At 41.9% G+C, this 27,726-nt stretch overlaps 1 protein-coding gene across 3 annotated transcripts; it reads left to right on the forward strand.

Annotated features, from left to right (window-relative positions):
* The first annotated feature begins 1,496 nt into the window (after positions 1-1,496).
* stox2a (storkhead box 2a) lies at positions 1,497-26,817 on the forward strand. 3 transcript variants are annotated; one of them, XM_086295318.1, is made up of 4 exons: positions 1,497-2,106; positions 13,650-13,802; positions 17,625-20,169; positions 24,711-26,817. In XM_086295318.1, exons 1-4 carry the CDS (start codon positions 1,767-1,769, stop codon positions 24,910-24,912), a joined length of 3,240 nt encoding a protein of 1,079 aa, XP_086151444.1. In that variant the 5' UTR covers positions 1,497-1,766; the 3' UTR covers positions 24,913-26,817. The 3 variants fall into 3 exon arrangements, with proteins under 3 accessions (XP_086151444.1, XP_086151445.1, XP_086151446.1); XM_086295319.1 differs by lacking the exon at positions 1,497-2,106 and adding an exon at positions 11,984-12,270; XM_086295320.1 differs by lacking the exon at positions 1,497-2,106 and adding an exon at positions 12,291-13,305.
* The last annotated feature ends 909 nt before the right edge of the window (positions 26,818-27,726 follow it).

Genomic DNA, 27,726 nt, shown 5'->3' on the forward strand with positions numbered 1-27,726 from the left:
ACAGAATCCCAGGAATGTGGACAAATGTCTGTGTGCAAGGGACAATATACAAAAACTCAGTGTGATCTTGTGGTGATCTTCAGGCCCCCAGGTGGCACTACATTAAAAACAGGTGTGATGCTGTCATCAAAAACACTGCATGGGCTCAGGAACACTTCCAGAGACTACTGTCTGTGAACACAGTTCATTGTGCCATCTGCAGGTTAAAGCTCTATGATGCAAACAAGAAGACAATCCAGAAACACTACCATCATCTCTGCTCATTTGAAATGCAGTGATGCAATCAGGAAACTGTTCTGTGGACAGATGAATCAAATTCTGAAATTCTTTTTGGAAAACATGGATGCCGAATCCTCCAGAGTAAAGAGGAGAGAGACCATAGTCCAACTTGTTATTAATTCAAAGGGCTGCATCTCTTATACTATAGGGTTGTGTTAGTACCTATTAACTTGGCTGCTTACACCAAGATACCATCAGTGCTAAAAGGTATATGCAGTTTTTGGAGAATCACGTGGTCTCATCCAGATATAATCTTTTTCATCAGGACAATATTTCAGCAATGCTAAACCTCACATTGCAGCTATTACAACACATAACATTAACAGTACAAGAGTCCAGGTGTGGAACTGGCCTGACTGTTCAGGTCTTACACCAACTAAAAACACAGCATGAAAGGGAAAATACAACAACTAAGACCCAGGACTGTTCAATAACCAGAATCCTATTTTGTAAGAGAATACGATGATATTGAGCAGCTGCCCTGTTCAGTTTCCAAATGTTTACAGACTGTTTTTAGAAGAAGAGGTGATGATACACAGTGGTAAACATGGCTGTGTCCTACTTTTTTGGGGTGAAATCTTGCTGCCATCAAATTCAAAATTACCTTTGCAATATCCTTTTTTTATTTTTGAATGTAATTAGATTTTTTTTTTTAAATTAAATTAACTTTCATTTAGGCTCCTGTGTGTGTGTGTGTGTGTGTGTGTGTGTGTGTGTGTGTGTGTGTGTGTGTGTGTGTGTGTTTAAAAACTTTAGTTTTTACTAGTTATATTTGGGTATTTAAAATAGAAATGAAAGAAACTGAACTTGATTCTTGTGTTTACAAATGTGGCAAATACCGAAATCATTACTTTTTGTTATTATTACTTTAAGTATTGGCTAGTTTTCATTTTTCATTGTAGCTGTCTCCGATCACTTTGGTTGTGTAAAGCCGGCTGCTACACATTTGCTTTCCATTCAAGCATCGCGAAAGCTTGAATTGAAATTCCGTTTGCATGTGTTTTTTTCTCATATTAGAGTGCTCCATTGGTGTTTTAAGACACTGATGACATTAAATTGTCTTAGACGGTTAAGTAAGGATTAGACCAGATAGGGATTTCTATCAAAAACGTGGATTTTGACCGTCTAAAGTGAAGTGTGGTAGTTTACAGGGAGTGCTTGAACGCATCACAAGTGCTCGCCTTTTTTGTCGCTGAAAGTAGGACCTAAACGTCTTTGACAGTTTGGGAGAGGTGGCTGCAGGGGACGGGTATCAGGTTGCTGATTTCCCTGGTTTTACATGGAGCACCTGTGTTTGAAACATTTAAAACTCTTTTTCTGGGAAGTCTGGAACTTTCAGAGGAATCTGTTTCTTGAAAATGCCCAAACAAACAAAAACTCTCAGTTTGGAGATAGAACCGCGATGGAGACCTGCACTGTCCGAACCATGCCGTGCAGGGAACAGACTGTAGTTTCCGTTTGAGTCCCAAATTTTGACCGGAGCGACTATGGACAAGTTCCTCCAGATCGCTCCGCACTCCCTGGCGCTGGTGCTGTCGCGCCTTTGCAGAGGAGATGGAGAGGACTCACCGTCGCCACCGGCCTTGCTCTCAGTAAACTTAAAGCATCACTCTGGCTATGAGGTCTTCGCTAATTTCAAAGCCGTCAACATGCAGCATTTCTGGAACAAGGCGCTGACACACGCGCTGACAGAGATCTTCTTCCTGGGCTGGATAGATGAGCATGTGCTGCTGATCCAAGGGAAAGAGGTGCACCTTCAGGTCCTCAGGAACGGATGGACGAGACGGACCTTGCAACCTCCCGAGGGCTTTGACATCAAATACATAGGTGGGTAAATTGTCTAGACATGCGTGATAACAACTACAAAGCATCTTAGAAAGTTAAATGTAGCCTCAGGGTTTTCTTGTCTTCCCAGATGGATGTGTTCTAATATGGGTTGTTTGGGTTATAGAAACAACTGAGTCCTTTAGAAGTTTAAAATACCCTATTCATAGTTGGAGACAGTATTCAGCAGTAAAATAGACAAATCTTATCTCAAAGTTGTGTTAACGGAGATATTCATCAGAGTGAAAAGAACTTGCTCAGATGTCCTTATAATAATAGCCGAAGGAAGAAGAAGAAACAAAAATGTTCCCCATGTTCACCTTCTAGTGCTAGACTTCAGACTAGGCCTTTGAACTAACTGAAATTTTTCTTCTACAACATTTGTGATGATTAAATCCTGACCCATGAAGTTCAGGTGCAAACAACAACAACATTAAGCCGTACATATGTTTTTATCATAGTTTCATATGAATTCAAAGCACTCATTAAAAGAATTATCAGCTTCATTAAAAACAAAAAAACATTATAATTACTAATTATCTAGTAATGATTACTATAATTACTAGTTATCTCTGGCTCTCTTCCACAGCATGTCTTTGTCCTGTCTTCCTCCCCTAACCCCAATTATTTGTGGCTCTCTGTCGGAGCTTTCTTCCTGTTAAAAGGGAGTTTTTTCCTTCCCACTGTCGTCAAAGCACTTGCTCATAGGGGTTCATATGATTGTTGGAATTTCTCCGTTTTCTTTGTGTGATTGTTGGTCTTTACCTTACAATATAAAACGCCTCGAGGCAACTATTGTTGTGATTTGGCGCTATATAAATAAAACTGAATTGAATTGAAAGCTGGATCGCTCTATTAAAATGCTGTCCACTTTATAAACTCCCTTTTTGGTGTGTCGTGTGAATCCGTTCTCATCAGCAGATCTTCTCGTCTTTTCTGGCTCTTCAGAGCTCTTCTGTGTTTTTGTTTTTCACGCTGACGTCCACACCTCTTTTTTTACGAGCTGGCAGAAACTACTGATTGGCATTTTTAGAGGTGAGAGCTCAAATATGTTCTCCTGCAGCTGAATAATTGAATAATGTGAGTCTGTGAGTAACGTTTCGACTGGCTAGCCTCAGTGAAAAAAAAGGGAGTGTAGGCATCATATCACCTTTTAACCTCAGCTGCTTCATGTCATGAGGCTTACTCATCCAGATAGCACAGACAGGATTGGAGCCCAGTTTGACTCCAGTTCAGCATTCCCACACTCTGATTCCGATTCTTCTGACAAGGCCATAACTCATATATGTGCTGAGACAGGTTGTGACGACTTGAAGTGTTGTCTAACCACTGCACCATCATACTGAGAGTTCATCATACTGGGTTTGCTCTGTGTGTGCATACGTCTGTGTTCAAATGAGACAGAGAGGCGTGCAGCTTGTCAGAGATCATCTTATTTATGTTTATTTCACAATAGAGCCAGGGTTTGAATCATCTTGTTTTATCGGTGAGCAGCATCAACCTGCAGCAGGGCAAATGCAAACAGAAAGGTCAGCAGGGTTGGGTGTGTGAAAGAAGTGAAGACTAAAAGTTTTAGTACTTGTCTTTTACTGCATAGGCTGATATCAAGAGTCTGCAATTTGAAGAATATGAGCAAAAGCATGGTTTCCAGGATTGTTTGCTGTGGACGTGGATCCTAAAAACCTAAATGTGGAGGAAATTATTGTGATTCAAATGATTGCAGCCATGACAGTTAATAACTTTGATAATGCTGACAACATTAGTGGTCATTTGAGAATAAAGTCCTGTCCATATATAAGGTAAGCAGTTGGCCACTGCTTACTCTCTGGCTGGAAGCTACTAGCCCAACAGCATCCTTTGCTCCCAGTAGTAAAAACTTAAATTCCATCCATCCATCTTCTTCTGCTTTATCCGGGGCCGGGATGCAGGGGCAGCAGCCTAAGCAGAGAAGCCCAGACCTCCCTCTCCCCAGCCACCTCCCCTAGCTTATCCGGGGGAACACCAAGGCGTTCCCAGGCCAGCCGAGAGATATAATCTCTCCAGCGTGTCCTGGGCCTGCCCCGGGACCTCCTCCCGGTGGGACATGCCTGGAACATCTCACCCAGGAGGCGCCCAGGGGGCATCCTTGTCAGATGCCCGAACCTCCTCAGCTGGCTCCTTTCGATGTGGAGGAGCAGCGGCTCTACTCTGAGCCCCTCCCGAATGGCTGAACCTCTCACCCTATCTCTAAGGGAGAGGCCAGCTGCCCTTCAGAGGAAGCTCATTTCTGCTGCTTGTATTCGCAATCTCGTTCTTTCGGTCACTACCCACAGCTCGTGGCCATAGGTGAGGGTAGGGACGTAGATCGACCGGTAAATTGAGAGCTTTGCTTTTACACTCAGCTCTCTCTTCACCACGACGGACCGGTGCAGCTTCCGCATCACTGCGGCCGCAGCACCAATCCGTCTGTCGATCTCCGGCTCCCTTCTCCCATCACTTGCGAACAAGACCCCGAGATACTTGAACTCCTCCACGGGGCAGGAACTCATCCCCGACCTGGAGTGGGTACTCCACCCTTTTCCTTAAAAACTTAAATTGATTGCCTTAAAGTTGAGATCCGTTTGACTGCACAGTGGTATGTTTGCCATTACAACATTAAATTGACTTCACACACTCACCTACCACACTTTCACTGCTTGTTAATATGAGTACCTACTCAATCAATCACATGGCTGCAGCTCAGTTCATTTAGGCATGTAGACATGGTCAAGACGACGACCTGAGGTTCAAACTGAGCATCAGAATGTGGAAGAGAGGTGATTTAACTGACTGGTTTTTGGTTCCAGACGGACTGGTCTGACTGTTTCATTAACTGTTGATATTCTGGGATTTTCCCCCACAACCGTGTCTTGAGTTTATAGAGAATGGAAAAAAAGAAAATATTCAGTGAGCGGCACATCTCTGGATAGAAATTCCTTGTTGATGCCAAAGGTCAGACGAGAATGGCCAGAGCTGATATGAAGGCAACAGTAACTCATGCTTGTTACAACCAAGCTATGTAGACGAGCATATTCATCAAAGCTGATGAGCTACACAGCGGAAGGCCACACCTGTTCTTAGCTTAGCTTACACCTGTAAGCTAAGAACAGGAAGCTGAGGCTGGTCTGATGGGGGTCAGAATTTAGTGCAAACAACAAGAAAGCACAGATCCATCCTTCCTGGTATAGGAGGAATGGGAGATTAACAGCTGACAAATCTGGAGCGTTATTACTGAAGCAGCATTATGTTATCATGTTAAAATGAAATTTTGTAAATTGTTGCTAGACCTTTTTCTTAGGTGAATCTCTGGATTGGGTTCTTCATATCATCAAATAGCTCAGCAGATATTTTCCAGGTAGACTTTCAGGGTTATTCACTTCATCTTGCTGTTTAAACAGTTGTAGAAACACAGACCATCAAACCAAACTCTTCACTGTTAAATTTAATAAAATAAATAATTATTTTTGTCTTGAGTGACTTTACAGTGAGTGTTATCTTAACTCTGCCTTTGAGCTGCTTGAAATCAACTCTGCTGAGCTGAAAAGCTGCTAGTTCTGTTACAAAAGACGTGATAGATTGGGATTGTGTTGTTCTGTGAGAAAAGGTGGCATAGCTTGATTGATACCGGTGAAGCAAACACAGATAAGCTCTGGAATGTTTGTCTTATAGCTAATAACTCACCAGACGTTATAAATCCTGAACCAGCTGACTTTGTATGCTGTGAATCCAGATGCAAATGACTTTCTTATGTATGTAAGCTTTGTGTAGGATACATATTTTTAAAACTGAACCCCAAAAAAGACAGACTGACATCATTTAGAAGTCATCAGTTAGCTGAAGGCTGTTTTTGTTGTTCTGTTGTAGTACAGTTTAAGGGGTTGTGTTTTTGCACTTACCACCACTAGGAAACCTATTCAGTCTCTGATTTTGTGGTGTTGTGTTGAACTTGAACCATTTTGCCTCTTTTGGCCTGATTTCAGTTTATTTTTTCCAGATTGAAACACTCAATATGTGTTTCTTTACTTCTTTGTGAAGTAACAAAATGAACTATAATTGTGATATCTCAATGAAATCTTCTGATTTTCAAAAGTGAGCTGCAAGTTTTACTGACTCGTTTTCCCAGCTGTGGTGTCAGGATGTTACTTTTTGGTAGACAAGTTCTAACAAAGATCAGACAAATTTCCACCATAGGGTACTCATTAACTAGAGGTAAGTGTTGGGGGGTAATACATACACACACACACTGATATGATATTTCATTAGCATTGCTATGGAAAGAAAATTCTTCAGAAAAAAAGCTTCAGGACTTAAACTATGCAGTGAATTTTAAAAAAAAGGACTGTACTTGCACATAGTCCAGATTATCAACCAAACAGTCTGAGAATGTTTGATTGGGGCTGTGAGCCAAATAGCAGTCGGATTAATATATTTAGAGAAAAGTTGTGGATTTTCAGCTATGTGGAAACAAAGTGTTTTTTAATAGGCGACTCAGTCTGATTAACAGAGGGACTTTGTATCCTTTAGCAGCCTACAAACAATAGACAGGGGATGGGGTGTACCCCTTAGGAAGGAAAAGTCGAGTATTTGTTCCACAAAAAAAATTCTACTCAGCTGCATTCCCAGCCACAGCACAGCTCTCCACTGGACGGAAAGGGAGGGTTTTAGGAGAGAATTGAGGGAAATGTTTGACGCAGCGGAGAGATGGGATGCTATATATCTTAATGTCAGATCAGGATGTGTTATGGTGACTGTTGTGTCAAAAAAAACCCAAAATATTAGTGTCTTAATTCGAGAGTTTGAGGGAACAAAAACATGTAATGCTACGAATGTGCCGCAGGAGGGCAGACCGCTGGGAAAATGCTTCTGCTTCTGTTTGTGAGGAAGTTGGATGTGAGTGTGTGTTGAGTGGAATCTCTCCAGGAGCATCACTGTTAGTCAGTCGACCAGTTTAGTCCAGTATGGTGGACTAATGCTATGGTGTTTGGTGCAGTGTCCCTTTGGGGGTTTTTTTTATTATCAGGTGACTATTTTTTGCAATATTTTTGTTAATGATCAACTAGTAGCAAAATTTAAAAGTAGTAGATTTGAATTTATATACAACCAAGTACAAAAAAATTAAAAAGGCAGCTGATAGTGGTTTAAAATTTGACCAAGACATCCCGTTTTCCTTACTACCTTTCTTTCCCATCTTCACCACATCAGGCTTGAGATGATCTATAAACAAATGCGTTTAATGTACAAAAATTAGTTGGCAGCATGCGTGATGATAGCGTAGATGCACCATATCGCCAAAAGTATTCGCTTATCTGCCTTCACACACATATAAACTTGTGTGAGATCCCAGTCTTAATCTATAGGAGTTAATGATGTATGCCCAACCTTTTGCAGCTGTAACAGCTTCAACTGTTCTGGAAAAGTTTTCCAAAAGACATAAGAGTGTGTTTATGGGAATCTTTGATCATTCTTCTAGAAGAGCATTTGTGAGGTCAGACGCTGATGCCGGACAAGAAGGCCTGGCTCATAGTCTCCTCTCTAATCCATTCCAAAGGTATTCTGTCAGGTTGAGGTCAGGACGCTGTGGAGGCCAGTCAAGTTCTTCCTCACCAAACTCTCTCATCCATGTCTTTATGGACCATGCTTTGCACACTGGTGCTCAGTCATGTTAGAACAGGAAGGGATAATCCCCAAACTCTTACCACATGAAGCATTAAGAGTTCCTTTCACTGGAACTAAGAAGAACTCCTGAAGAATAACCCCACATCATAATCCACCAGAATTTACACTTGTCACAGTACAGTCAGACAAATACCATTCCCAAACCCAGACTCATCCATTGGATTGCCTCAGTGGGATTTTTCACTCCAGAGACGATGTCTCCACTGCTCTAGAATCCAGTGGCGATGTGCTTTAAACCAGCGGTCCCCAACCTTTTTTGCGCCACGGACCGGTTTATGCCCGACAATATTTTTACGGACCGGCCTTTAAGGTGTCGCGGATAAATACAACAAAATAAAACTAGTACCGGTACCGAAAAAAAGAAGATTTATTCATAACACACGTGAAAAGACCCAGGAAAACAGAGTTAATGATAAAAACAATAACAAAATAACGCTGAAAACCAATAAAAACCTTGAAAACCATACATTTCACACCTGAGCCTCAACTCTCGTGGCCCGGCACCAAACGACTCACGGACCGGTACCGGTCCGAGGCCCGGGGGTTGGGGACCACCGCTTTAAACCATTGCCTCCAATGCTTTGCATTACGCTTGGTGAAAATATGTAGTCTATCTTTAAAAAGTAGGTGAACTAGCAGAAGGCAACAAACTGTGATCAGGAATGGGTCACCATCAGTCAGGATGTGTCCCAGAAGTCAAAGAATTATGATAAGTCAACGTTATGATGAGGAATGGTCTTTATAAGTACTGACTCTTAATTAAGATTAAATTGCCACTAAAAGCCTTCAAAGCATATTGTTCTTCACAAAAACTTTCGAAGATCTATTCCTGCCCTGTCAGTGCTCTAAGGTGATCACAACTTGTTGACTTCTGCTCGTCATCCTGCTTCTTAGCGATTGAGCACAGATTTTTAGTCAGATAAAGATCTGATCATTGATCCAAATTGTAATTTGACAGTTTCTTGCCTCATGGTTAGGCCTTTTTCCTTATGACATGCATAGTTCCACTATGGAACATGAAACTAATGTGCTGCGCATAGAGTTTATAGCTCTGTTATTTTTCAACCTTTCCCTTGTTGGGCTTCTACCAATTCATTGTCAAGTGTCTTAGGCTACGTCCACACGCACCCGGGTATTTTTGAAAACGCAGATTTTTCTATGCGTTTGCACCTTTCGTCCACACGTAAACTGCGTTTTCGGTCACTGAAAACGGAGATTTTTAAAAACTCCGGCCAGGGTGGATATTTTTGAAAACTCAGTTTTTACATTTACGTGTGGACGAGAAAAACGCAGAAAACGCAGCGTCAAAGGTGTGCGCCTTTTTTGACGTCACACTGTGCACCACATTATTGTTTCGGTGAAATGAATTTCTACAATACTGTTACTGTTAATTGTACTCTCTGCAGTGTTTAAATGCTTACATATACACACACAGTTACTGTCCCTCCACACATACGACTCGGTTCTGCTTCTACGCCCCATCCTTGTTTACTATTTCCCACCGAGGCTTCTAGACTTCTGATTGGCCAACATTTCTACACGGTTAGGAATATATCGCCACCTGTTGCTTTGGCATGTCCCTAGCAGCGTTTTCCTTCATTTCTGTGTTTACATGTGGACGGGATTATTTTTTAAAACGAAAACGGAAAATCTCAGTTTTCAAAAATACCCGTGTACGTATGGACGTAGCCTTAGTTTGTGCTAACTTTGTCTTAGTAGTCTCATCTTTACATTTCCTGAGGATATCTTACAAGTATTAAAAGTTGAAATAATCAATAAAACAGTAGATTCACATATTTATGTGAATTTTTACATCATTACTACTTTCTCATGCGTGCTCCAGCCTCAAACCTTTCTAGAATTGCCCTCAGGAGATGCAAGCTTAAAGGCAAACAGCTCACTTACGACAAAGTCCATGTCATGTCTGATAAGGACAAGAGCTGATGCACACTACCTACTTTGGTGTTCTGTATTAAAAAAGGAAAACTTTAATCATTCTCTCGGGTCCAAGTCACCAATTTCAGGAGAAATTTGTGAAAACAGCTCATGATTCATGTTTTTTTCTCAGTATATGTACCCGTGTCTTATAGGCAAAGTTGAAGGATCTCCATTTTTCAGCATCACTGCAGGAGCATCGTGTGTCCGTAAAACAGGCAGTCCTTGTGCGTGCGTGTGTGTGTGTGTGGAGCCTGTCTGCTTTCTATTTTGAGTAGCTGGCTCTTTAAGAGAACAGCACTCAAAGGTAACAGCTATGAGATCATCGGCTTGCGTCGTCATGGCAACAAAGGCTGTTGCAGCACTATTGAGAAATAAAATGGCTGGCATGGTGGTGTCGCTCTCCCTCCTCCTCCTTCTCCTCACCACCCCTCCTTTGCTCTCCTCTTTCTTTTTGGTATCAGTGAACTGGAGCAGATTGGTTGTGACACCGTCCACCCCTCTGCCTGTACCCCATCCTGCCCTCACACTTTTCTGCTCCTTATTCTATCCCCCACCTCAACCGTCCATTCACACTCCACGCATGTGAGTCAGCACGAGCCGGCTTCGAGCGGAGGAGCTGTCGCTTTTGGACGTTATTAGGGTGATGCTTTTGGGGTTTTTCGGTGCTCCACACAGTTAAGTTACTGAATCAACTGGTGGAAAGCGCTGATGAGAAAGACCCAAATCAGCAGGTTTAAAATGACTTCCACACTAGGTTGTGGCTTCACAGTCAGCTGAGAGACAGAAAAAAAGAAAAAAAGAGGAAGGCTGATTGTTCAAGGGGCCCCTCATCCTTCAAGAGTACAGCCAGTAATACTGAGAGGGTTGGAGAACAAGAGTAGGAAGGGAGGATGTAGAGACTGAGAGTTTTTGCAGTTCCCCTGGCTATCATCTGGATGCTGACATTTATTTATTTTTTTCTTGTATCTATTTTTCGAGCTGTTAATATTTGCTCTCCTTTCTGCCTTCTCTACGTCCCCTCTCTCTCTCTTGCTCTCTCTTGCATCCTCTCCTCTCCCCTCCCCTCAGCCTCAATCACCCAGACACAGACGCATGCATGCTCACGCAGAATCGCGCGCAGCAGGCGGATGCGCGCATACACTCTCTCTCACACACACATACACACACACACACACTCACACACTCTCTCACACACACACACACACATACTCACACACCCTTCCTGGAGGTGCTGGGAGCAGCTGCAGCATTAGCGTTGAAAGAGATTTGCCGTTGACTGGAGTTTGCATCCCCCCCGTTAATGAATGGATGCTATGGCGATCAGCTCAGGAGCTTCTTCCGTCGGATTGCGGGATATGGTGGATATCTATTCTTGAATTTATTTATTTATTTCTATGCTCTCCATTTTTTTCTCCCCACCCTCTGCTGGTGTGCTGTTGTCGAAAGGACGATGGGGTCTTGTGCTTGATCGGATAAAGATGGAGGTGAACGTGGCGTCTCCGCTGCTTGGCATACTATTGAGGTTTCACTGCCCATTAGGGTGAATGGAGCTTTTATTTCTGTGTTTTTTGAAGCGGGCTCTTTTGTTTTACGGGGATCGGCCGAGCACTCCTGTGGTGAATTGAGCTATTGTCGAAGACTGGGCCTCTCTTAAGCTTTGAATCTTTGACCATCCATCCGTCCCCTGCCTCTCTCCCCCTGCTACCTTCTACTCGAAAGGAACAAGCAGATCCCAAAAACCTCCGCTGAAATCTTCCCTCACCGTCCTCCTTCTTTCCAATGCCCCATTTCCCTCATCTCTACCCCTGCCCCCCCACCTCTCTCCTGCTCCCTCCTCCCACATCAGAGTGGCTACGTAATGTGCCTCCCTACGCATGCAAATGGGGATGCTACGAATGGTGGCTGGGACTGATGTCGATGAAAGGGTGATGCCTCGCGCAGTCACCTGCACCTCTGCTGCCACTGCCATCAATCCAGATCAGCCTGGGAGAGCCCAGCAGCCGATGACAACCACCCACAGTGCGAACACGGTCGTTTGTAGCTTGCTCGTGGATGTAAATGAGACATGTGTATGTGTGTGAAGGAGCACACTGGTTCCTGCCATGTCTGGTGTGTGATCGCTCTAGCGGGACGTTCTTACTAATGCGGGGGAGGCACTGAGCCCGAGGTTTGTCGACCTCCCCCTGCACACACCCCCCTTCCCCCTTTCCCCTTCTCCCTCCTTCCCTCCCCCCCCCTCCCTCCCACCCCATTCCACCCCCCTCCCTCCAACCTTATCCCGAGAAGCCCAAGGGGGGTGAAGACCACCTGGTTTAAAAAAAGAAAAAAAAATACGATTTTGAAAAAAGGGGGTCACGATGAAGAAGAACCGCAGCAGCAATCTGCGGCGGGCCTGGCCCAGCTCGGAGCTCGCCGAACGCCCGCTGGAGCACAACCTCTCTCGTAGTGAGAAAGACATCCGTGTGCAGAAGCAGCATCTTCCTCCGCCTCCTCCCCCTCATTTCTCTCCATCCCCGCCAAGTTATCGTGCTCCAGGTGAGTCAGACCCTCCCACTCTCAGAAGCTCCACCCTCTCTACTCACGACTGCTCAGTCAGTAAACTTTGGTCGCTCTGAAGTAGGAGGTGTTAACAGCTCCTTTTTTTCTTTTTTTTTAGTTTTCCAGGGTGTTATCATAGAATCAATGACTTTATTTGCACTTTAACGAGTCCTGCTTTCTTTCTTAAGGTTTAGGGCTTCTTGTTTTTCATATTCTGAATTAATATTGTAGTGTTTTAGTAGATTTATACGGTGTGTCTGAATAGTCTCAGTACAAGAACAAGTTGTGCATTCTGTGGCAGATTTGTATTTTGTGTTAGATAAGATTATGTAAAGGCTTGTGGCTATCCCAGTATCAGAAATGCAATTACCGGGAATTTTTTGATCCTTTCAGTACTTCTGTTACAAACATTAGCTTGTTCCTCTGTTCTCTTTCTCTTTCTCTTTCTGTTTTTTTTTTTTTTTTTTTTTGCTTCTTTGGTATAAGACATTATAAAAGCAAACTAGGAGGGGATTTACTTTTGTGCCGATCTTGAGCATACGTGGCTTTTCTTATGTTTACTAGAATACACGTAAAGCCTTGTACAGCCACATACAGCTTAATAGGGACTGTGATACTGAGTAGAGATAACGTCATTGTGTTGCTTAACTGACCATTCAGCTGAGCAGGCTGAGGAGGCAGAGCCCTGCACACATTTCATCCTAGGCAGAGGAACCATGGGCAGCACCAGATCTGTTTTCAAGTTGCTGAAGATGAGGAAGCACAATGCTTAATGAAAGATTAAATATAGATGCTCTGATGATGCAGTTTCTGCACCTTGTCATATGATTGTCAATCACCTGATGCAGGTCAGAGGACAGGGTCACTACAGCAGATGCCGCAGCAGTGGATTCAGTGTGTCGCTTTGCAACCTTTCAGCAGAACCAGTGTTTGCTCTTTAAAGGGCTTGAAGCTCGGGCGCCTGGTTGTAAAGATGATTTCACTACTCACTACAGCTGACGGCAAAGCTAGCTTATGGAGAATTTATCTGGGGTAGGTCATCAAAAATAGCTTTTCATTTAAATTTCAGATATGCTGATTGTCCAAGTTCCTGTTTCTGTTCGTAAAACGATGTTAATCAGATAGCTGCGCTGTGGAGATTCAGGTGATCTCATACTCCGGTCGCCGCAGCAGCAGCTGCCTCGCTTTGCTAAGCTACGAGAAACGGGAGGAGCAAGAGGCTGAGGAAGCAGAGAGGAGGGGTGGAGCCGTTACAGGCAGGCGGCATACACACTGCTGCTGTTTGACCATTACATCATAGCTTCACACGCTGCGCCTGCTGTTCATTCATGATCTAACAGTTGTGCTTTTGCCTCCTCCTCCTCCTCCTCCTGCAGGTGACGTGTCTCCGATCAGTATGTCACCTATCAGCCAGTCACAGTTCATCCCGCTGGGAGAGATCTTGTGCTTGGCCATCTCTGCTATGAACTCTGCCCACAAGCCTGTCAACCAGGAGGCACTGGTGGAGCACCTCACTGCCAGCTTCCCAGGTATGCCCTCGCACCTGCGTCTTAACATGGTACTGCACTCAAACATGAAGGAAAAATTGTAGAAAAAATGTTAAAAATCAAAGCCTAAAAATCTAGATTTTTTTATTCATTTATCAGATATGCATGTTGTTTATTTACCATTTATTTGTCATATCTTGGTTTTTTTGTATTTAGATGTTTTACATTTAACTAAATTCTTCAAGCAGAAGAGTCATGCTCTTTATGTTTCACATTTTATGCACGTCAAATGCAGACGCTTTGTTCAAAGAGCAACTTAAACATGCTGATATACAGTTCCTTCTTGTAATATCTCACGAGTGGCTGATATCACTGAATGGCTTCTCATGAAACTCCAGATACTTTGTGTTGATTTGTTTTCTGTATTTGTGGACTGTTTTCCCAGTTTTTAGCTTTACAAATACAATCATATTTAACATTAATAGCTGGACTTCTATCTAGAATCAATATTCTACTATATTTACTACTGACGAATATCACTTGCATGTTTTTACAGTTAATATTTATCTTTATCTCCTGAGACAACAACAGGTTCTAAGCCTGACACAACTCTGTAATTGCCTCCATACAGTATTAAAATAAAATGGATCAGTTTTTGTATAAATATGATAAATTTAACACAAAATCATCCTCCATTTGGATTTATTCAATATAATTAATACACGGTTTGAACAGTATTGGCCAGTCAGTTTGTCCAGTTACGTTTAAATCCTCTGAAAATGGGAAACTGTGTATAAAAATGGCTATAAATCTTGAACAGTTAAAAATTTTAAACTCAAAGCATGCACTTTGATAACATCCTGATTATTTGATTTGGAATCCACTATAGTGGTGTACAGAAGAAACAATAACAACAAATGTATGATTTTCCGAAACATTATGGCCCTAGCAGCATCTTACTTTCATATTTAACATTGTAAAACTCGTGCAAGAGAATTCAATTTTATGAAACTAGAGTGTTTATTGAACAAGTACAAATTCAAAACAAAAAAGAAAAGACATTAAATCAGTAATATCACTTTGCATATGTGAGTTTTAAATTTAGCTATATCCAGCATTTTTATACAGCCGTTTCCTCACAATAGCTCTGCATGTGTTTTGACTGGTAGAGGTCTCAAACTGTGATCATTGTGTAGCCTGTTGTCATTCACAGATATACTTGCATATGTTTCCTTGCTGTAAAGCAGTTAAAATAAATAGTCGCATCATTTCTGTGTTAAAAACTATAACTGATATAATGTCAATACATTATATGAATGTCTATATAAAGGTTATGAGTGAAGTGAACAGCTTTTGATGATAACTGGGTATTTATTAAAGGGTCAGTCCATGTCAGATCATCACATGCCACCCAGCTGAATATGTCAGATATGCCTGAAAATGTCACACAATGCCTATATTTTACAAGGTGATATAAGATGTGAGTGATTATCCCAATCACTTGATGCATGTGGATGTGATATTAACAGAAACTTACTCTTTCTGAAAAAGGTGTTCATATCTGGAGGATATGATACTAAAGGTTGATGAAAATGAATTTTCCCCATATTTAAGTTGGAACTATTCACCTGTTTTGGACTGTTTTAACCTCCTAAGACCCGAACTCTTTAATGGCATGCATTTTTAATTTCTCTTTGATATTTGGGCTGATTGGGACCTGATGAATGTAAAAACAAAGAATTACCAGATTTTTTTTTTTTTACCTAATTTTTGTTTCTGAGAAAAATGAGAGCTACATATGAGGATATTCATTTGAAATTTCGATAGAACAGTAGCAGCATAATGTCCTGGTTATCAGGCCCTTGTAGAGCAAAATTGAGTATTTTGGTCTAAATAACCCAAAATGTGATGTCCATCTACAGGGAGTGCAGAATTATTAGGCAAATGAGTATTTTGTCCACATCATCCTCTTCATGCATGTTGTCTTACTCCAAGCTTTATAGGCTCGAAAGCCTACTACCAATTAAGCATATTAGGTGATGTGCATCTCTGTAATGAGAAGGGGTGTGGTCTAATGACATCAACACCCTATATCAGGTGTGCATAATTATTAGGCAACGTCCTTTCCTTTGGCAAAATGGGTCAAAAGAAGGACTTGACAGGCTCAGAAAAGTCAAAAATAGTGAGATATCTTGCAGAGGGATGCAGCAGTCTCAAAATTGCAAAGCTTTGAAGCATGATCATCGAACAATCAAGCGTTTCATTCAAAATGAATGTCAGAAATGTATATTTGTGAATGTGGAGATGTTATATTGGTTTCACTGGTAAAAATAAATAATTGAAATGGGTATATATTTGTTTTTGTTAAGTTGCCTAATAATTATGCACAGTAATAGTCACCTGCACACACAGATATCCCCCTAAAATACCTAAAACTAAAAACAAACTAAAAACTACTTCCAAAAACATTCAGCTTTGATATTAATGAGTTTTTTCGGTTCATTGAGAACATGGTTGTTGTTCAATAATAACATTATTCCTCAAAAATACAACTTGCCTAATAATTCTGCACTCCCTGTATGTGGACGCCAGGTCCTAGGAGGTTAAAGAATATAATGTGCCTTGTGTTTAATAAGGTTTAAACAAAATATTGCTCCTTTCCTGCAAAATTGTGGTTTCTGCAGGTCTCCAAATATGCTGCCAGAGATTACACATCCAAATTATTAGTGACATCAGACATTGATCATGTTTGCTTGTTTTTTAAATTAGGAATTGAATGGAATAGCCCAAAAAACAAATCTTTTCGGAAACTAAACGTGCATTGAATCCAGACTAGAAATTCTCACAGTTTATCTGGAGTTTGTGTGGAGACACTGGCACACATGGCAACAATAATTTGCACATTTGTGAAGGCAACATTAAAACCTGGACAACATTTTCAGGTTTTGGGGGCAGCATGTGCTGCTATCCAGATGGCTTCTAATGGAGGGCTTTGCTTATTTCAGCAAGATAATACCAAAGAACATTCTGTACGTATTACAGCAACATGGCTCAGGAGTAATAGAGTCTAAGTGCTAACTTGGCCTGCATGTTGTCCCAGACTTGTCATCCATTGAAACCATGTACTGTATTGTGAAAAAAAGCATACTGCAAAACATGCATCAAGTTTCTGAACAGCAAGAATGGGAAATGCAAGCTAAACACCAATTAGCTGTAAAACACTCTTTTTATTTAAAGTCAAAACCCCTTCATTCTCACGGCATGGTCATGTTTAACCTAGAAAACACAAATTTATTTGGGATTATCAGGGAATTAAATAGATTACATTTAAAATTAAAATACTGGATCTGTTTTTGTGGTAAACTTTCACCTGTGGTGAACCATCAACAAACCAGAATCCAAAAAAATCCTGAACTACATTCACCAAACATAAGAAGCACACTAAAGATGGCATATGAGTAAAAAGTGAGACTACTACTACATTGTCCTTTAACACAGGGTATTTAATAGCCTGGATTTGATTACAGTTGCAGCTGGAAAAAAAATCCCTTGGTTAAGACTGTTCAATTGGGTAACTTTTTGCATATAAAGAGGGAAATTCACTTTGAGCAGCGTGTCATGAAAAGGTGAGGCAATGCAACACGTGTTAAATAAAAGTTTAAAAAAATAAGTAAATTCAAGACATTGCTGATATCATCCCCTTTTCCACTTCTTTCTAAGTCTTAGTCTCTAAGTTTTTTACATTCCACTTTCTTTGCCTGCAACAAATGTTACCTACATGCCTGTATTTGAAGTGAACTTCAGGAATTTGAAGCTTTTAAAATAAAGCTGTGACTCAAATAATTTTTCATCTGTTTTCTGCAGGTGTGCCTACACCCAGCTCAGAGGTTTTGCGACATACCCTAAACATGCTGGTGCGAGAGAGGAAGATCTACCCAACTCCAGAGGGCTACTTCATTGTCACTCCCCAGACCTACTTTATCACTCCTTCTCTCATCAGAACAAACAACAAGTGGTATCACCTGGATGATCGACTGCAAGAGCGTCCACAGCAGCAGCAGCAACAACAACAACAACAACAACAACAGCCACAGCAACAACCTCAGCATTGTGCTACACCTCAGTCTGGCAATGCCACACCATCCACGCCTGGCTGTCTGAGGGAGAGGCCTCCTCGCAAGAATAACAATGATTCGTACAATTCCTATCGCGAAGACCCGTCCAAACATCACCCCCCTGCACTCCCGAGCAAGTCACCAAAGGAGCACAGGGGAGATTCCTATCAAAGTAAGCCACCCAAGGATCACAGCGGCGGGGATCCTCCGCCGAGTGCGTCAGCCAAGGAGCACCGAGGTGAGCCGCCATCGTACCCCCATCCCCCGGCTCCCACCTCTCCCCCTGCCCAGCAATCGCCGTCTCAAGATCCAGCTGATAAGGGCAAAAGCATCACTTCTTTCCCCTATAAAACTGACACTCTGACCAAAAAGAAAGAAGGTAGTGGTGGGGGCGGCGGAAGCGGCGAGAAGCAATCCAAAAGGTTTGGACTCAGGCTCTTCAGGCTGAGTTTTAAGAAGGACAAAATGAGGCAGCTGGCAACCTTCTCAGCCCAGTTCCCTCCGGAGGAGTGGCCGCTTCGTGACGAGGATGTGCCAACCACACCCATCCCCCGCGAAGTGGAGATGGAGATCATTCGCAGAATCAACCCCGACCTAACGGTGGAGAATGTTGCGAGGCACACGGCTGTGATGAAGAGGTTAGAGGAAGAGCGCACGCAGAAGAACAAAGCGGGGTCTTCAGCCCAGCACAGCGCACGCAGCAGGAGGGGCAGAGGCCACCGGAGGGCTCCACATGGTAAGTCCCGCTCTCATAGCAAACCGCGGACCTCCAGGGGAGACCCATCTGAGGGTTCAAACTGGGATCTTGTGTTCATGGAAAGGGATTACCGCTTCTTTAGCCACTCGTTAGTTCGCTCACCCCGAGAGGCTATGTACACCTTGGAGCGCAGGCGAAGTGGCGGCGCGACATACCTGGTCCACAGCAACCCCAACATCACTGAGTCATACTGCCCTGTTACCCCTGAGTGGGATGTGTCTGGGGAGCTAGCTAAGAGACGGACAGAGATGCCCTTCCCCGAGCCTTCACGTGGAACATGCCAGTCCAGAGTGCAAAGGAGTCACAGTCACAATCAGGACAGGAAGTCTCGTCACGAGAGGTCAGATCAGGCGAAAGAACGATCTCGGTCCATGGACAATTCTCTAAAAGGCCCGTCACTGGGTGCACCAGAAGACTTTGAACCAAGTCTGGAGGAGCGTAGTCATTACTACACTGATGATGGCACCCTGCGGGCCACGCAGAAGTCCTCCCATTACTCAAGGATCATGTTTTCTGCTGCTAAGTTCCACTCTGATTTCAATGTGCCTGATTTGGGGAAAGGGAGTTTGGATGAGTCAAGGATCCGGAGTACAATGGAGAGGAACAAAAGCAGAGACAGCCTGCCAACGTACAATGAGCTAATGGGACTTTCTTCTAAGCCCTCAACAGATGAGTACTTCCAGTGCAATACGTCAAATGAAACAATCTTAACTGCCCCTTCGCCTCAGGCAAAATCAGAATATGACACATTAACCTCATCAGGGGGACTCCGAAAGGGCTCTCCGGCTGACCGCCAAACGCCTCACCTCACCTCTCCTCACACGATGGAGTACAAAGAGGACTTGTCGGCAGCAAAAGGACAGAACGGCTCAACGCGACTGACGCCAAGCCAGACGCCGGAGCCGGCGCAAAATGCCCGTTTGACGCCACACCAACACAATGTCGATCCCGGAGGGGGAGGAGGTGGTATGGTGATCAAGAGGAAAGAAATCTTCAGCAAGGACACTTTGTTCAAACCTCCACACAATGCCTTGTCCAGCGGCTACGTGGACAGCAGCTACACCAAGTCTGGCACATTGCGGAAAGCCTCACATGCCAAATCAACAGAGGCCCTAGACAATCCTGAGCCCCAGCAGCCTTCCAATTCAGCGACTTCCTCAGCGTCACCTGCAGTTTTACAGGGCTGCTTAGAGCCAACAGTCCCCTCCGCCTCCTTTGACTATTATAATGTATCCGACGACGAGGAAGAGCCAGAGGAGGACTCGCACAAAGAGTTGGCTTCGGCAGAGGACAACAAAGACCACGGGGAAGGGGGTGGTAATGGTGGAGGCAGTGGTGGTGGTGGGGAGGGAACCATGCAGTGGCTCCTGGAACGGGAGAAGGACCACGATCTGCAGCGAAAACTGGAGACCAATCTGACTTTACTCAGCCCCAAGGAGACAGAGAATAACAGCAGCCAGAAGTCAGCCCACTCTGCCCGTTTGGACAGCATGGACAGCAGCAGTGTCACGGTGGACAGTGGATTCAACTCCCCCAGGTATGTGCTAAAGTAGAGCTGGGCGATATGAGATTTTTTCATATCACGATATGTTTTTTTCATTTCAGGCGATAACGATATCTATCACGATATGAGCCAAATAACTATATTTGTAAGATTTAAATGTGCCGTTGCTCACAAGTAAAATGTGAAATAATCAGCAGCTTGTTTTGATTTAAATATTTATTTCCCATAATAAGTTCAACAGGGTAGATGTACTTAAGGAACATGAGACTTTTTCAGATAAATAAAGGCAAATATTGCAAACTACACAAAAGGCAGCCGCTAAAGCGTTTAAGTTTCAAAATAGAACAAACGAAACAGACTAAATTGTCAATTCCACTTAGAAACAAAATATTAATTCTAAAAATAAATCTTAGTTTGTTTTACAGAAGAACAGACAAAACTGACTAACTTTTGTCAATATCAAATAAACTGAGAACTAAAAGGAAATTCTCAATCTCTCCTTGTTGTATAGCTTAGCTTTTCAAACAGTTTTAACAGTTACTTTAGTCTGACAAAAGCCGAATGACGAATTAGCGCTTCCAGTCAGAGACTGAGGCTACGTCCACACGTACACGGGTATTTTTGAAAACGGAGATTTTCCGTTTTCGTTTTAAAAAATAATCCCGTCCACACATAAAGGCAGAAATGAAGGAAAACGCTGCTATGAACATGCCAAAGCAGCAGGTGGCGCTAGATTCCTAACCGTGCAGAAATGTTGGCCAATCAGAAGTCTAGAAGCCTCGGTGGGAAAAAGTAAACAAAGCTGGGGCATAGAAGCAGAACCGAGTCGTATGTGTGGAGGGACAGTAACTGTGTGTATATGTAAGCATTTAAACACTGCAGAGAGTAGAATTAACAGTAACAGTATTGTAGAAATTCATTTCACCGAAACAATAACGTGGCGCACAGTGTGACGCATGCACCAGTTTATTGTATTTCCAGACTTGCTTTCGGCACAATTTACAGTGCACGCTACTCTGTTTTTTGTCAGACTTGAAATAGCCGAAATACCTTCACCCTACGGAACTTCTATGGCTCTTCCGTTCGACAATCTCTCCGGCATTGGAACCATCATCTGTTTTCTCTTCGGTCACGCTCGGTTGATTTTTCTAGTCAGCACACTCATTTCCTCCATTATGCGCTGGCTCCATTATGCGCTGGCTCCATTACCCGCTGGCTGCTTCCCAAACAAACACACGTGCGGCGTGGCACTTGTGCTGTACGTAACAAGTCACGCGACGTGACGCTGCGGCTGTGATTGGTTCGGCTCTGCGCTACTTGATTTGGATTGGCTGACCCTTTTTTTTTTTTTTTTTTTTAAGAGGACAAGAGCGGCGAGGTCTATCGCGATAGCTTAATTTCTCTATCGAGTAAAAGTTATATCGCGATACATATCGTTATCGTTCTATCGCCCAGCTCTATGCTAAAGTAAACTGCGTATGACATAAAAGTGCAACTTAGAGTGCGGTTAGGATGCTGAGGTAGAGCACACGAGGGCCTGAATATTTCCTCTAAAACAGATGTCGTGGTTATGTGTAGTTTGTTGAAATGAATAAAGCTTCTTGCACCCAGACCTTAGTGAAAGATGTCATGGGTCAATATGAAGGCTCCAAGACCAAAGAATACTTAATTATAATTGATCTTTTATCCCGTCGTCAACCTTCCTGGTTATGAATCTATTCACTGTAGCTGGCTAACAATCAACTCATCTGAGACTACTCATATCAGTGTCGTGTTACACTGTTTGCTTATCACTAGGCTGAAAAAATATGAGCTTTCAGCTTTGGCAATAGTGCTGTAAAGGTTCTGTATGTATGTCAAAGTCCATCCATTGAAGATGCTGGTTTGTGCTCATCCACCGATGTGCTTATTTAGCTGCTGACTGCTTTGTTTAAAGCAACAATGAGGTTTGTGCATGTGTAAATAGGGTGTGAACATCCTCACAGTTATTCTTTTCAATAAATAGATGAAAGTGTGCAAAATGGCACGCATTAACATCAGATTCTTGATGGTGAGCAATAAACCAGTCTCTGCCTATCAAACTTCTATTTTTTTGGTCTTACAGGATCTGCACAGTTTTCACTTTAAACACACACGTACTCGGTGGATGACACTGAGTTGTAGGAGGGTTGTGTCATCATACACAGTATGAGCTTAGATGGGCGTAACTACTGTGATGTCACTGTCGGCATCTGGCATGGTTGGAAAAGACAAAAACAAATGTGAAGAGGATGAGCGGGTCTGAGTGTGAAACTGCACACTCATTGATTTATGCCTTGTGATTGACAATTTATTAGCTAATGACTGTGTGGTTTCATACCATGGGAAATCTTACCACAGATGATCAGGATTTATAGCAGGAAATATACCTTATTTTTTCTTTTTTTTAATTCAGTATAACCCAAAATGAGTGATCAAGCCCATACAATCAGACTTCTACAGCACCAGTCTTTTTGACACCACAGCCCTCTGCTGGCCTTCAGACAGAATGCAGGGTTAAGGCACCTCTGCTTTGGCTTTATTGCTCAAACCTGGAAGCTACAGCTATGTTTGCAGTGGTCATTACTTTTTGGAGAAGGTAATCTAAAAAGGACTGTATAATATACTATATGGACAAAAGCACTGAGCCGCCTACATAGTGCATTTTGCGAAGCTCCTGGTGTACAGTATTTGTGCTGATGTTAATGCCAGAGGAGGTTTGGAGCTCTGTAGCTATTCGGTCAACTGAGTATTGGCAACATTTAAGCGCTACTGATTTGGTTCTTTATAGCGAAGTTGCTTTAGTTCCTAAACGCTTCCACTTTCCAATATTGCCACTTACATCTGATTGCGGAATCACTGGGAGGGTGGAAACTCCACAAACTGACTTGATGCAGCATAGCATCCCATTACAGTACCACGCTCAAACTCACTGAGAAACATTTCTGAAAGAACAAGCCTTTCTTCCAGAAATGTTTGTAAAGTCAGACTGCATGGCTAGGTGCTTGATTTTATGCACATGTAGCAATGGGACTAAAAACACTTGAATTCAAAGATTAAACAGCGTATCCCAATACTTTTGTCCATCATGTAACCAGATATGGGCGTTGCTGTAATCTGATTACTTTTTTCAAGTAACGATTAAAGTAAGAGATTAATATTGCAAAAAAAGTCATTTGATTACTGCTGCTTTCCCATAGCCATGCTGCGTTACTGCGTTACTAAACCGTGATTTTGTTTGTGAGAGTGTCGCGTGTCAATGGTGTAAGCGCGCGCGACGTCTGTGGCAGCAACAGACGTGTGCAGATCAACATTGGATAACATGGAGGGCGGGAGAGAGTACGACCATGCAGCATTTAAAGCTTGGAAGTACTTACATTACTTTTGAGTTTGATTCCATAAAAAGTGACAAAAACATTAGCGTCCGCTGTAAACTGCATGGAAACAAAACGTCTTTCTACAGCGAAAACTTAACCTTCAAATCTGAGCAAGTACCTAGCACGCTGCCACAGGAATGTGAAATTCACAGAGAAACCCCCGGATCCTTCCACTGACATGACCTAATTAGTTTTTAAAATAAGTAATCAGTAAAATAACTGGATTACTTTTTTGGACAAATCGACAGTAATTAGTAACAATTACTATTTTCAAGTAACTTGACCAACACTGGTTTTAACTGTAACAAACTTAACTTTGAAAAATACCCAAAAGTAAACAGCGGTACATAAACGAATCATACAAAGCTATTCCAACTCCATATTTTACTGGTTGCAAGCATCTGTTTTACAAGCCATTTCTGTTTCTTTGAGTCAAATATGAAGCAAGATTAATGTGTGAGAATCATGTGTGAACCAGTTCTGGATAAACTGACAGACAGTACAGGGGTGTATATCTTCCAGAAGCTTCTAGAAGGCATGCATGCTCTCATTTAATATTATCAAAAAGTAAAAATTCAAACCTAAAGCAATCGATGCTGGGCAAGCTCCAAAAAATGTTGGATGCTACACTTGGTAAAATAGAACATCTGCCATTAAACCTGCCTTACTATTATAAATCTTTGCTTTTCAAACTCACTGGCACTTACAGTACTACTTCGCATTTTGTAAATGTCTCTAGCTGGTAAAAGAGAATGATGGTAGATGTTTTCACACACTGATGATCATGTGTAAAATGGAATCGCCACTGTAATACATTTTTAAATTTTGCTGTGTATTTAGCGTTGATACAAATACGAATATTTATTTATAAACTAATAAATATCCTGTATTTTGGAACTTAACATTGGGCTTAAAGATACAAGAAAGTAATTAGCATAATCGACATGTGGCAGATCTAATTGTTAACACTTGACTTACATTACCTTTTTGTTTAATAGCGTGATAATTTTGTCAGTAACCTATCATCTTTTTTCCCCTCAGCATTCGAAGTCTGCTTTAAAATGGTATCAAAAGTATTTCAGTGGGTTTCCAATATGTTTTTTTTTTAAACAAACTCAATTTATGTAACTCAATTTTCGTAACAAAAAAACTGCATGTCATGTTGTCTTTGTCGTGCAGGACACGTGAAAGCCTTGCATCCAACACATCCAGCATAGTGGAAAGCAATAGACGGCAAAATCCAGCGCTGAGCCCCGGCCACATTGGCACCAGTAGTATCGGACTGCCATTCAGCTTTCGCACCATCCCAGAGCCCCCCACCACACAGCCTGAGAAACTCCAGAAGTCATCGAACTGCCTGGCCTCCATCACCAGCGTCTGACAGGCAGCACAGACTGAGACCATAACGGTGGTGGAGGAGAGAGGAAAGTGGGGTGCTTCACCAGTTTTTTTCCACCCACGCTTTCCTCAACCAACACACACACATAAACACTCACACGCGTACATCTTCAGACTCCTGAGAATCCATTTACTGGGACTGTTATAAAAACAGGCATGGCTTCAATAGACTGTTCCCACAGCTTCAAGAACTTAACTGCAAAAAACAGAAGAAAAACTACAGAATATCCAGACAACTGTAGGTGAAGGAACCTACCTGAAGTACTTTGATTTTGGTGACATGGACTCTAGTTTGGCTTATATCAAGATTCTTGACTATTGGTATTGGAAAGTAGTAGACTATAGGATTCAAGTTACATTTGGAAATATCAAGGAAAAAAAACAACTTTTTATATTGCTTAACAATACATGTCCAATTAAATGTTCTCCTTCCTGAAATAGTTCTTCAGGACGATTTAATGTATCAGCACAATGTCAAGATAATAAAAGTTGATCCTGAGAACAACAAATGAAAGATATTAACACATAAATCAGCTCAGATTTGTGTACCGCAATGCAAATTATGTATGTATACTCGATACTTTTGATATCCTAATTATTATAATGGTGGTATTAAAGATGCTATGTGACCAAAAATGATGTTTGGGTAAAATTAGCTGCACCTCACCGCCTACACAAGCATTGCAGAAGATCAAACGGCTCTTGCAGCGCAGCGTGGTTTTGTGTCTGATTTTTGGAGCTTTTCTTCATATCACATGTGATGTTCAGGAAAAAGCAGATGTTTAAATTTCGTTTTTGCCTCAGGACCTGAGTGTTGGCCTAAAAGCTGAAGTCATAGGTAACGGCACACTTTCAACGCTCATGCTGAAGTTGTTTTGGAGCGCTCAGTAGTCTAATCATAATATTCCCGAGCAGATGGAGTGTGTTACCTGTGTTTTATCTGCTTAATGAAAGGTAAAAATGTGGTGCATTTTGGGAAAAATTGGGCAGATTTGCAATAGCTGAATCAGTTGTGGTTTTTTGTAAAAAATTTTGTTGGTACTTTTATTCTTTTTTTTTTTTAAATTTCAGTAAGTAGGCCGTTCCTGTGGCTTACACGTTAGCCTGCCAAGCAAAAGATCCATGGCGTGATTCCACAAGGAGATGCACATCGTTTTGGGGTTGCATCTGGTGTAAATATCAAACGTGCTGTGGTGACGCCCTGCAAATAAGAGAGTAGCTGACAGTCACTTAGTACATAAAAGTTCCTGTTAAAAGTCTCAAACTGACCAGAGGTGATTAATCAGTTAACTAAAAATCAACCTTTCTGATGAAAGTTTTGGTTGATCTTTGACCAAAAAATTCTAAAAACTTGTTTCTGCTCTCACTATGTTTTTTCGAGAGGGCTTCTCATAGTCCATTATTAGTCTCACAAAACGACTCACTGTGGGCTTTGAGTGGACTTTGAGGACTTTTGATGATCAGATGGTAAAAAATAGAATATTAATTAGATCAATCAATAATGAAATTCATTATTAGGTTTATCCCTACACACGGTGCACTAAGGCAGAGTACATAAACTGTATGAGAACAGCTACAGTAACTCAGCTGTTGTTGATGTTTGTTTAGAGAGAAAAAAGGCACGGGGATTTTTCACTTTTTTTTTTTTTTTTTGACCACAAAATCAGTCATTTATAACTCTATAACACAAAAGGTGTTGCAAAGCTGAAATTGTTCGCCCAGCACTACTGCCTTAAAGGGCATAAAGTCTTCCAACCAAGTGGGAGGAGCTGTATTCTCTATGGTATTCATTTAAAAAGCCTTTCCTTCAATTCAAAACAAACATGTTTCAGATCTCTATCAGGCTTCAAAGCCTTTTAATAAACAGATTTATCTTTTAAATAATAAATTGTACAATATTTTTGGACCAGTGTACAAGAGAACGTGATGTTTGCTCGTTTTTTCACCCTAAAACGTTGAGAGATGGTTACATCAGTCTGGCTGCAGTTCTCTGGGTGAACTGTAGGTGGAGACAAACACAGGTCTAACACACTGCTGCAGCAATATTGGGAAACAAGCATGAAGGGACGCTTTAAGGTGACTCTGTCCGGACGTTTATGGTTTCATTTCCTCATTTTAATGACTAAAAAGTGTAAAAAGTGTTGTACAGCATGTACATGAAAGTTTTCCCCATGATGAAAGTTTTAATTAACAGCCTTGTATGCCTTTAAAAGATTATTCAAGAGTTTTAAATATTTCTAATCAGTGTTGTGTTCATCTGGGAGAATACCAGAAAAACAGATTTCTAATAAAAAAAAAAAGATTTCTTTTATTTTTGGGGGCTCTGACCTTTGAAAAACTCATTAAGGGCGCACTCTAGTGGTTGTCTCCTGGTAAAGCAGCGGCATCAAACTGTTGGGAGTTTGTTGCGCCGAATGAGAGAGTGAAGCTCATTAAACCGATCTTATAAAGGTAAGATGAGTTAAGATCTTCTCATGCTGAAAAGCTGTGGTTTTTTGATGTTTACAGGAGTCCAACAAAGAAAAAACTCATTCACAAGAGAGAGTGGACTGCTGTTCGCTGTGGCTGTGTGTTTTTATGCGGAGTGTGCGCCACTTGAATACTTATAGATATTTTTTTATGAGTTTATTTAAAAGTATAAAATTATTTAGTAGCACCAAAGTCCAAAATCTAATTGGACGACTGTTACTTAGCTCTGTGATGACGTTCCTGTGTGATCAGCAGCTGTCCAATCACGTCTCCCGCTCTGGCACGTTGTGTAAGCATCGTTAAATCTACAAATAGCAGTGTTTGAATT

Source organism: Aulonocara sp. 'chitande type north' Nkhata Bay, linkage group LG6, assembly GCF_057382095.1.
Source record: "Aulonocara sp. 'chitande type north' Nkhata Bay isolate Kocher_YH1m ecotype deep benthic linkage group LG6, A_spYH_male_GT1.1, whole genome shotgun sequence".
Lineage (NCBI taxonomy): Eukaryota > Metazoa > Chordata > Actinopteri > Cichliformes > Cichlidae > Aulonocara > Aulonocara sp. 'chitande type north' Nkhata Bay.

Coding starts and splice junctions, on each gene's coding strand:
- stox2a (XM_086295318.1), top strand. CDS start 1,767: ATGGACAAGTTCCTCCAGATCGCTCCGCACTCCCTGGCGCTGGTGCTG. Junction 2,107..13,649: donor CTTTGACATCAAATACATAG/GTGGGTAAATTG, acceptor CTCCTCCTGCAG/GTGACGTGTCTCCGATCAGT. Junction 13,803..17,624: donor CCTCACTGCCAGCTTCCCAG/GTATGCCCTCGC, acceptor TGTTTTCTGCAG/GTGTGCCTACACCCAGCTCA.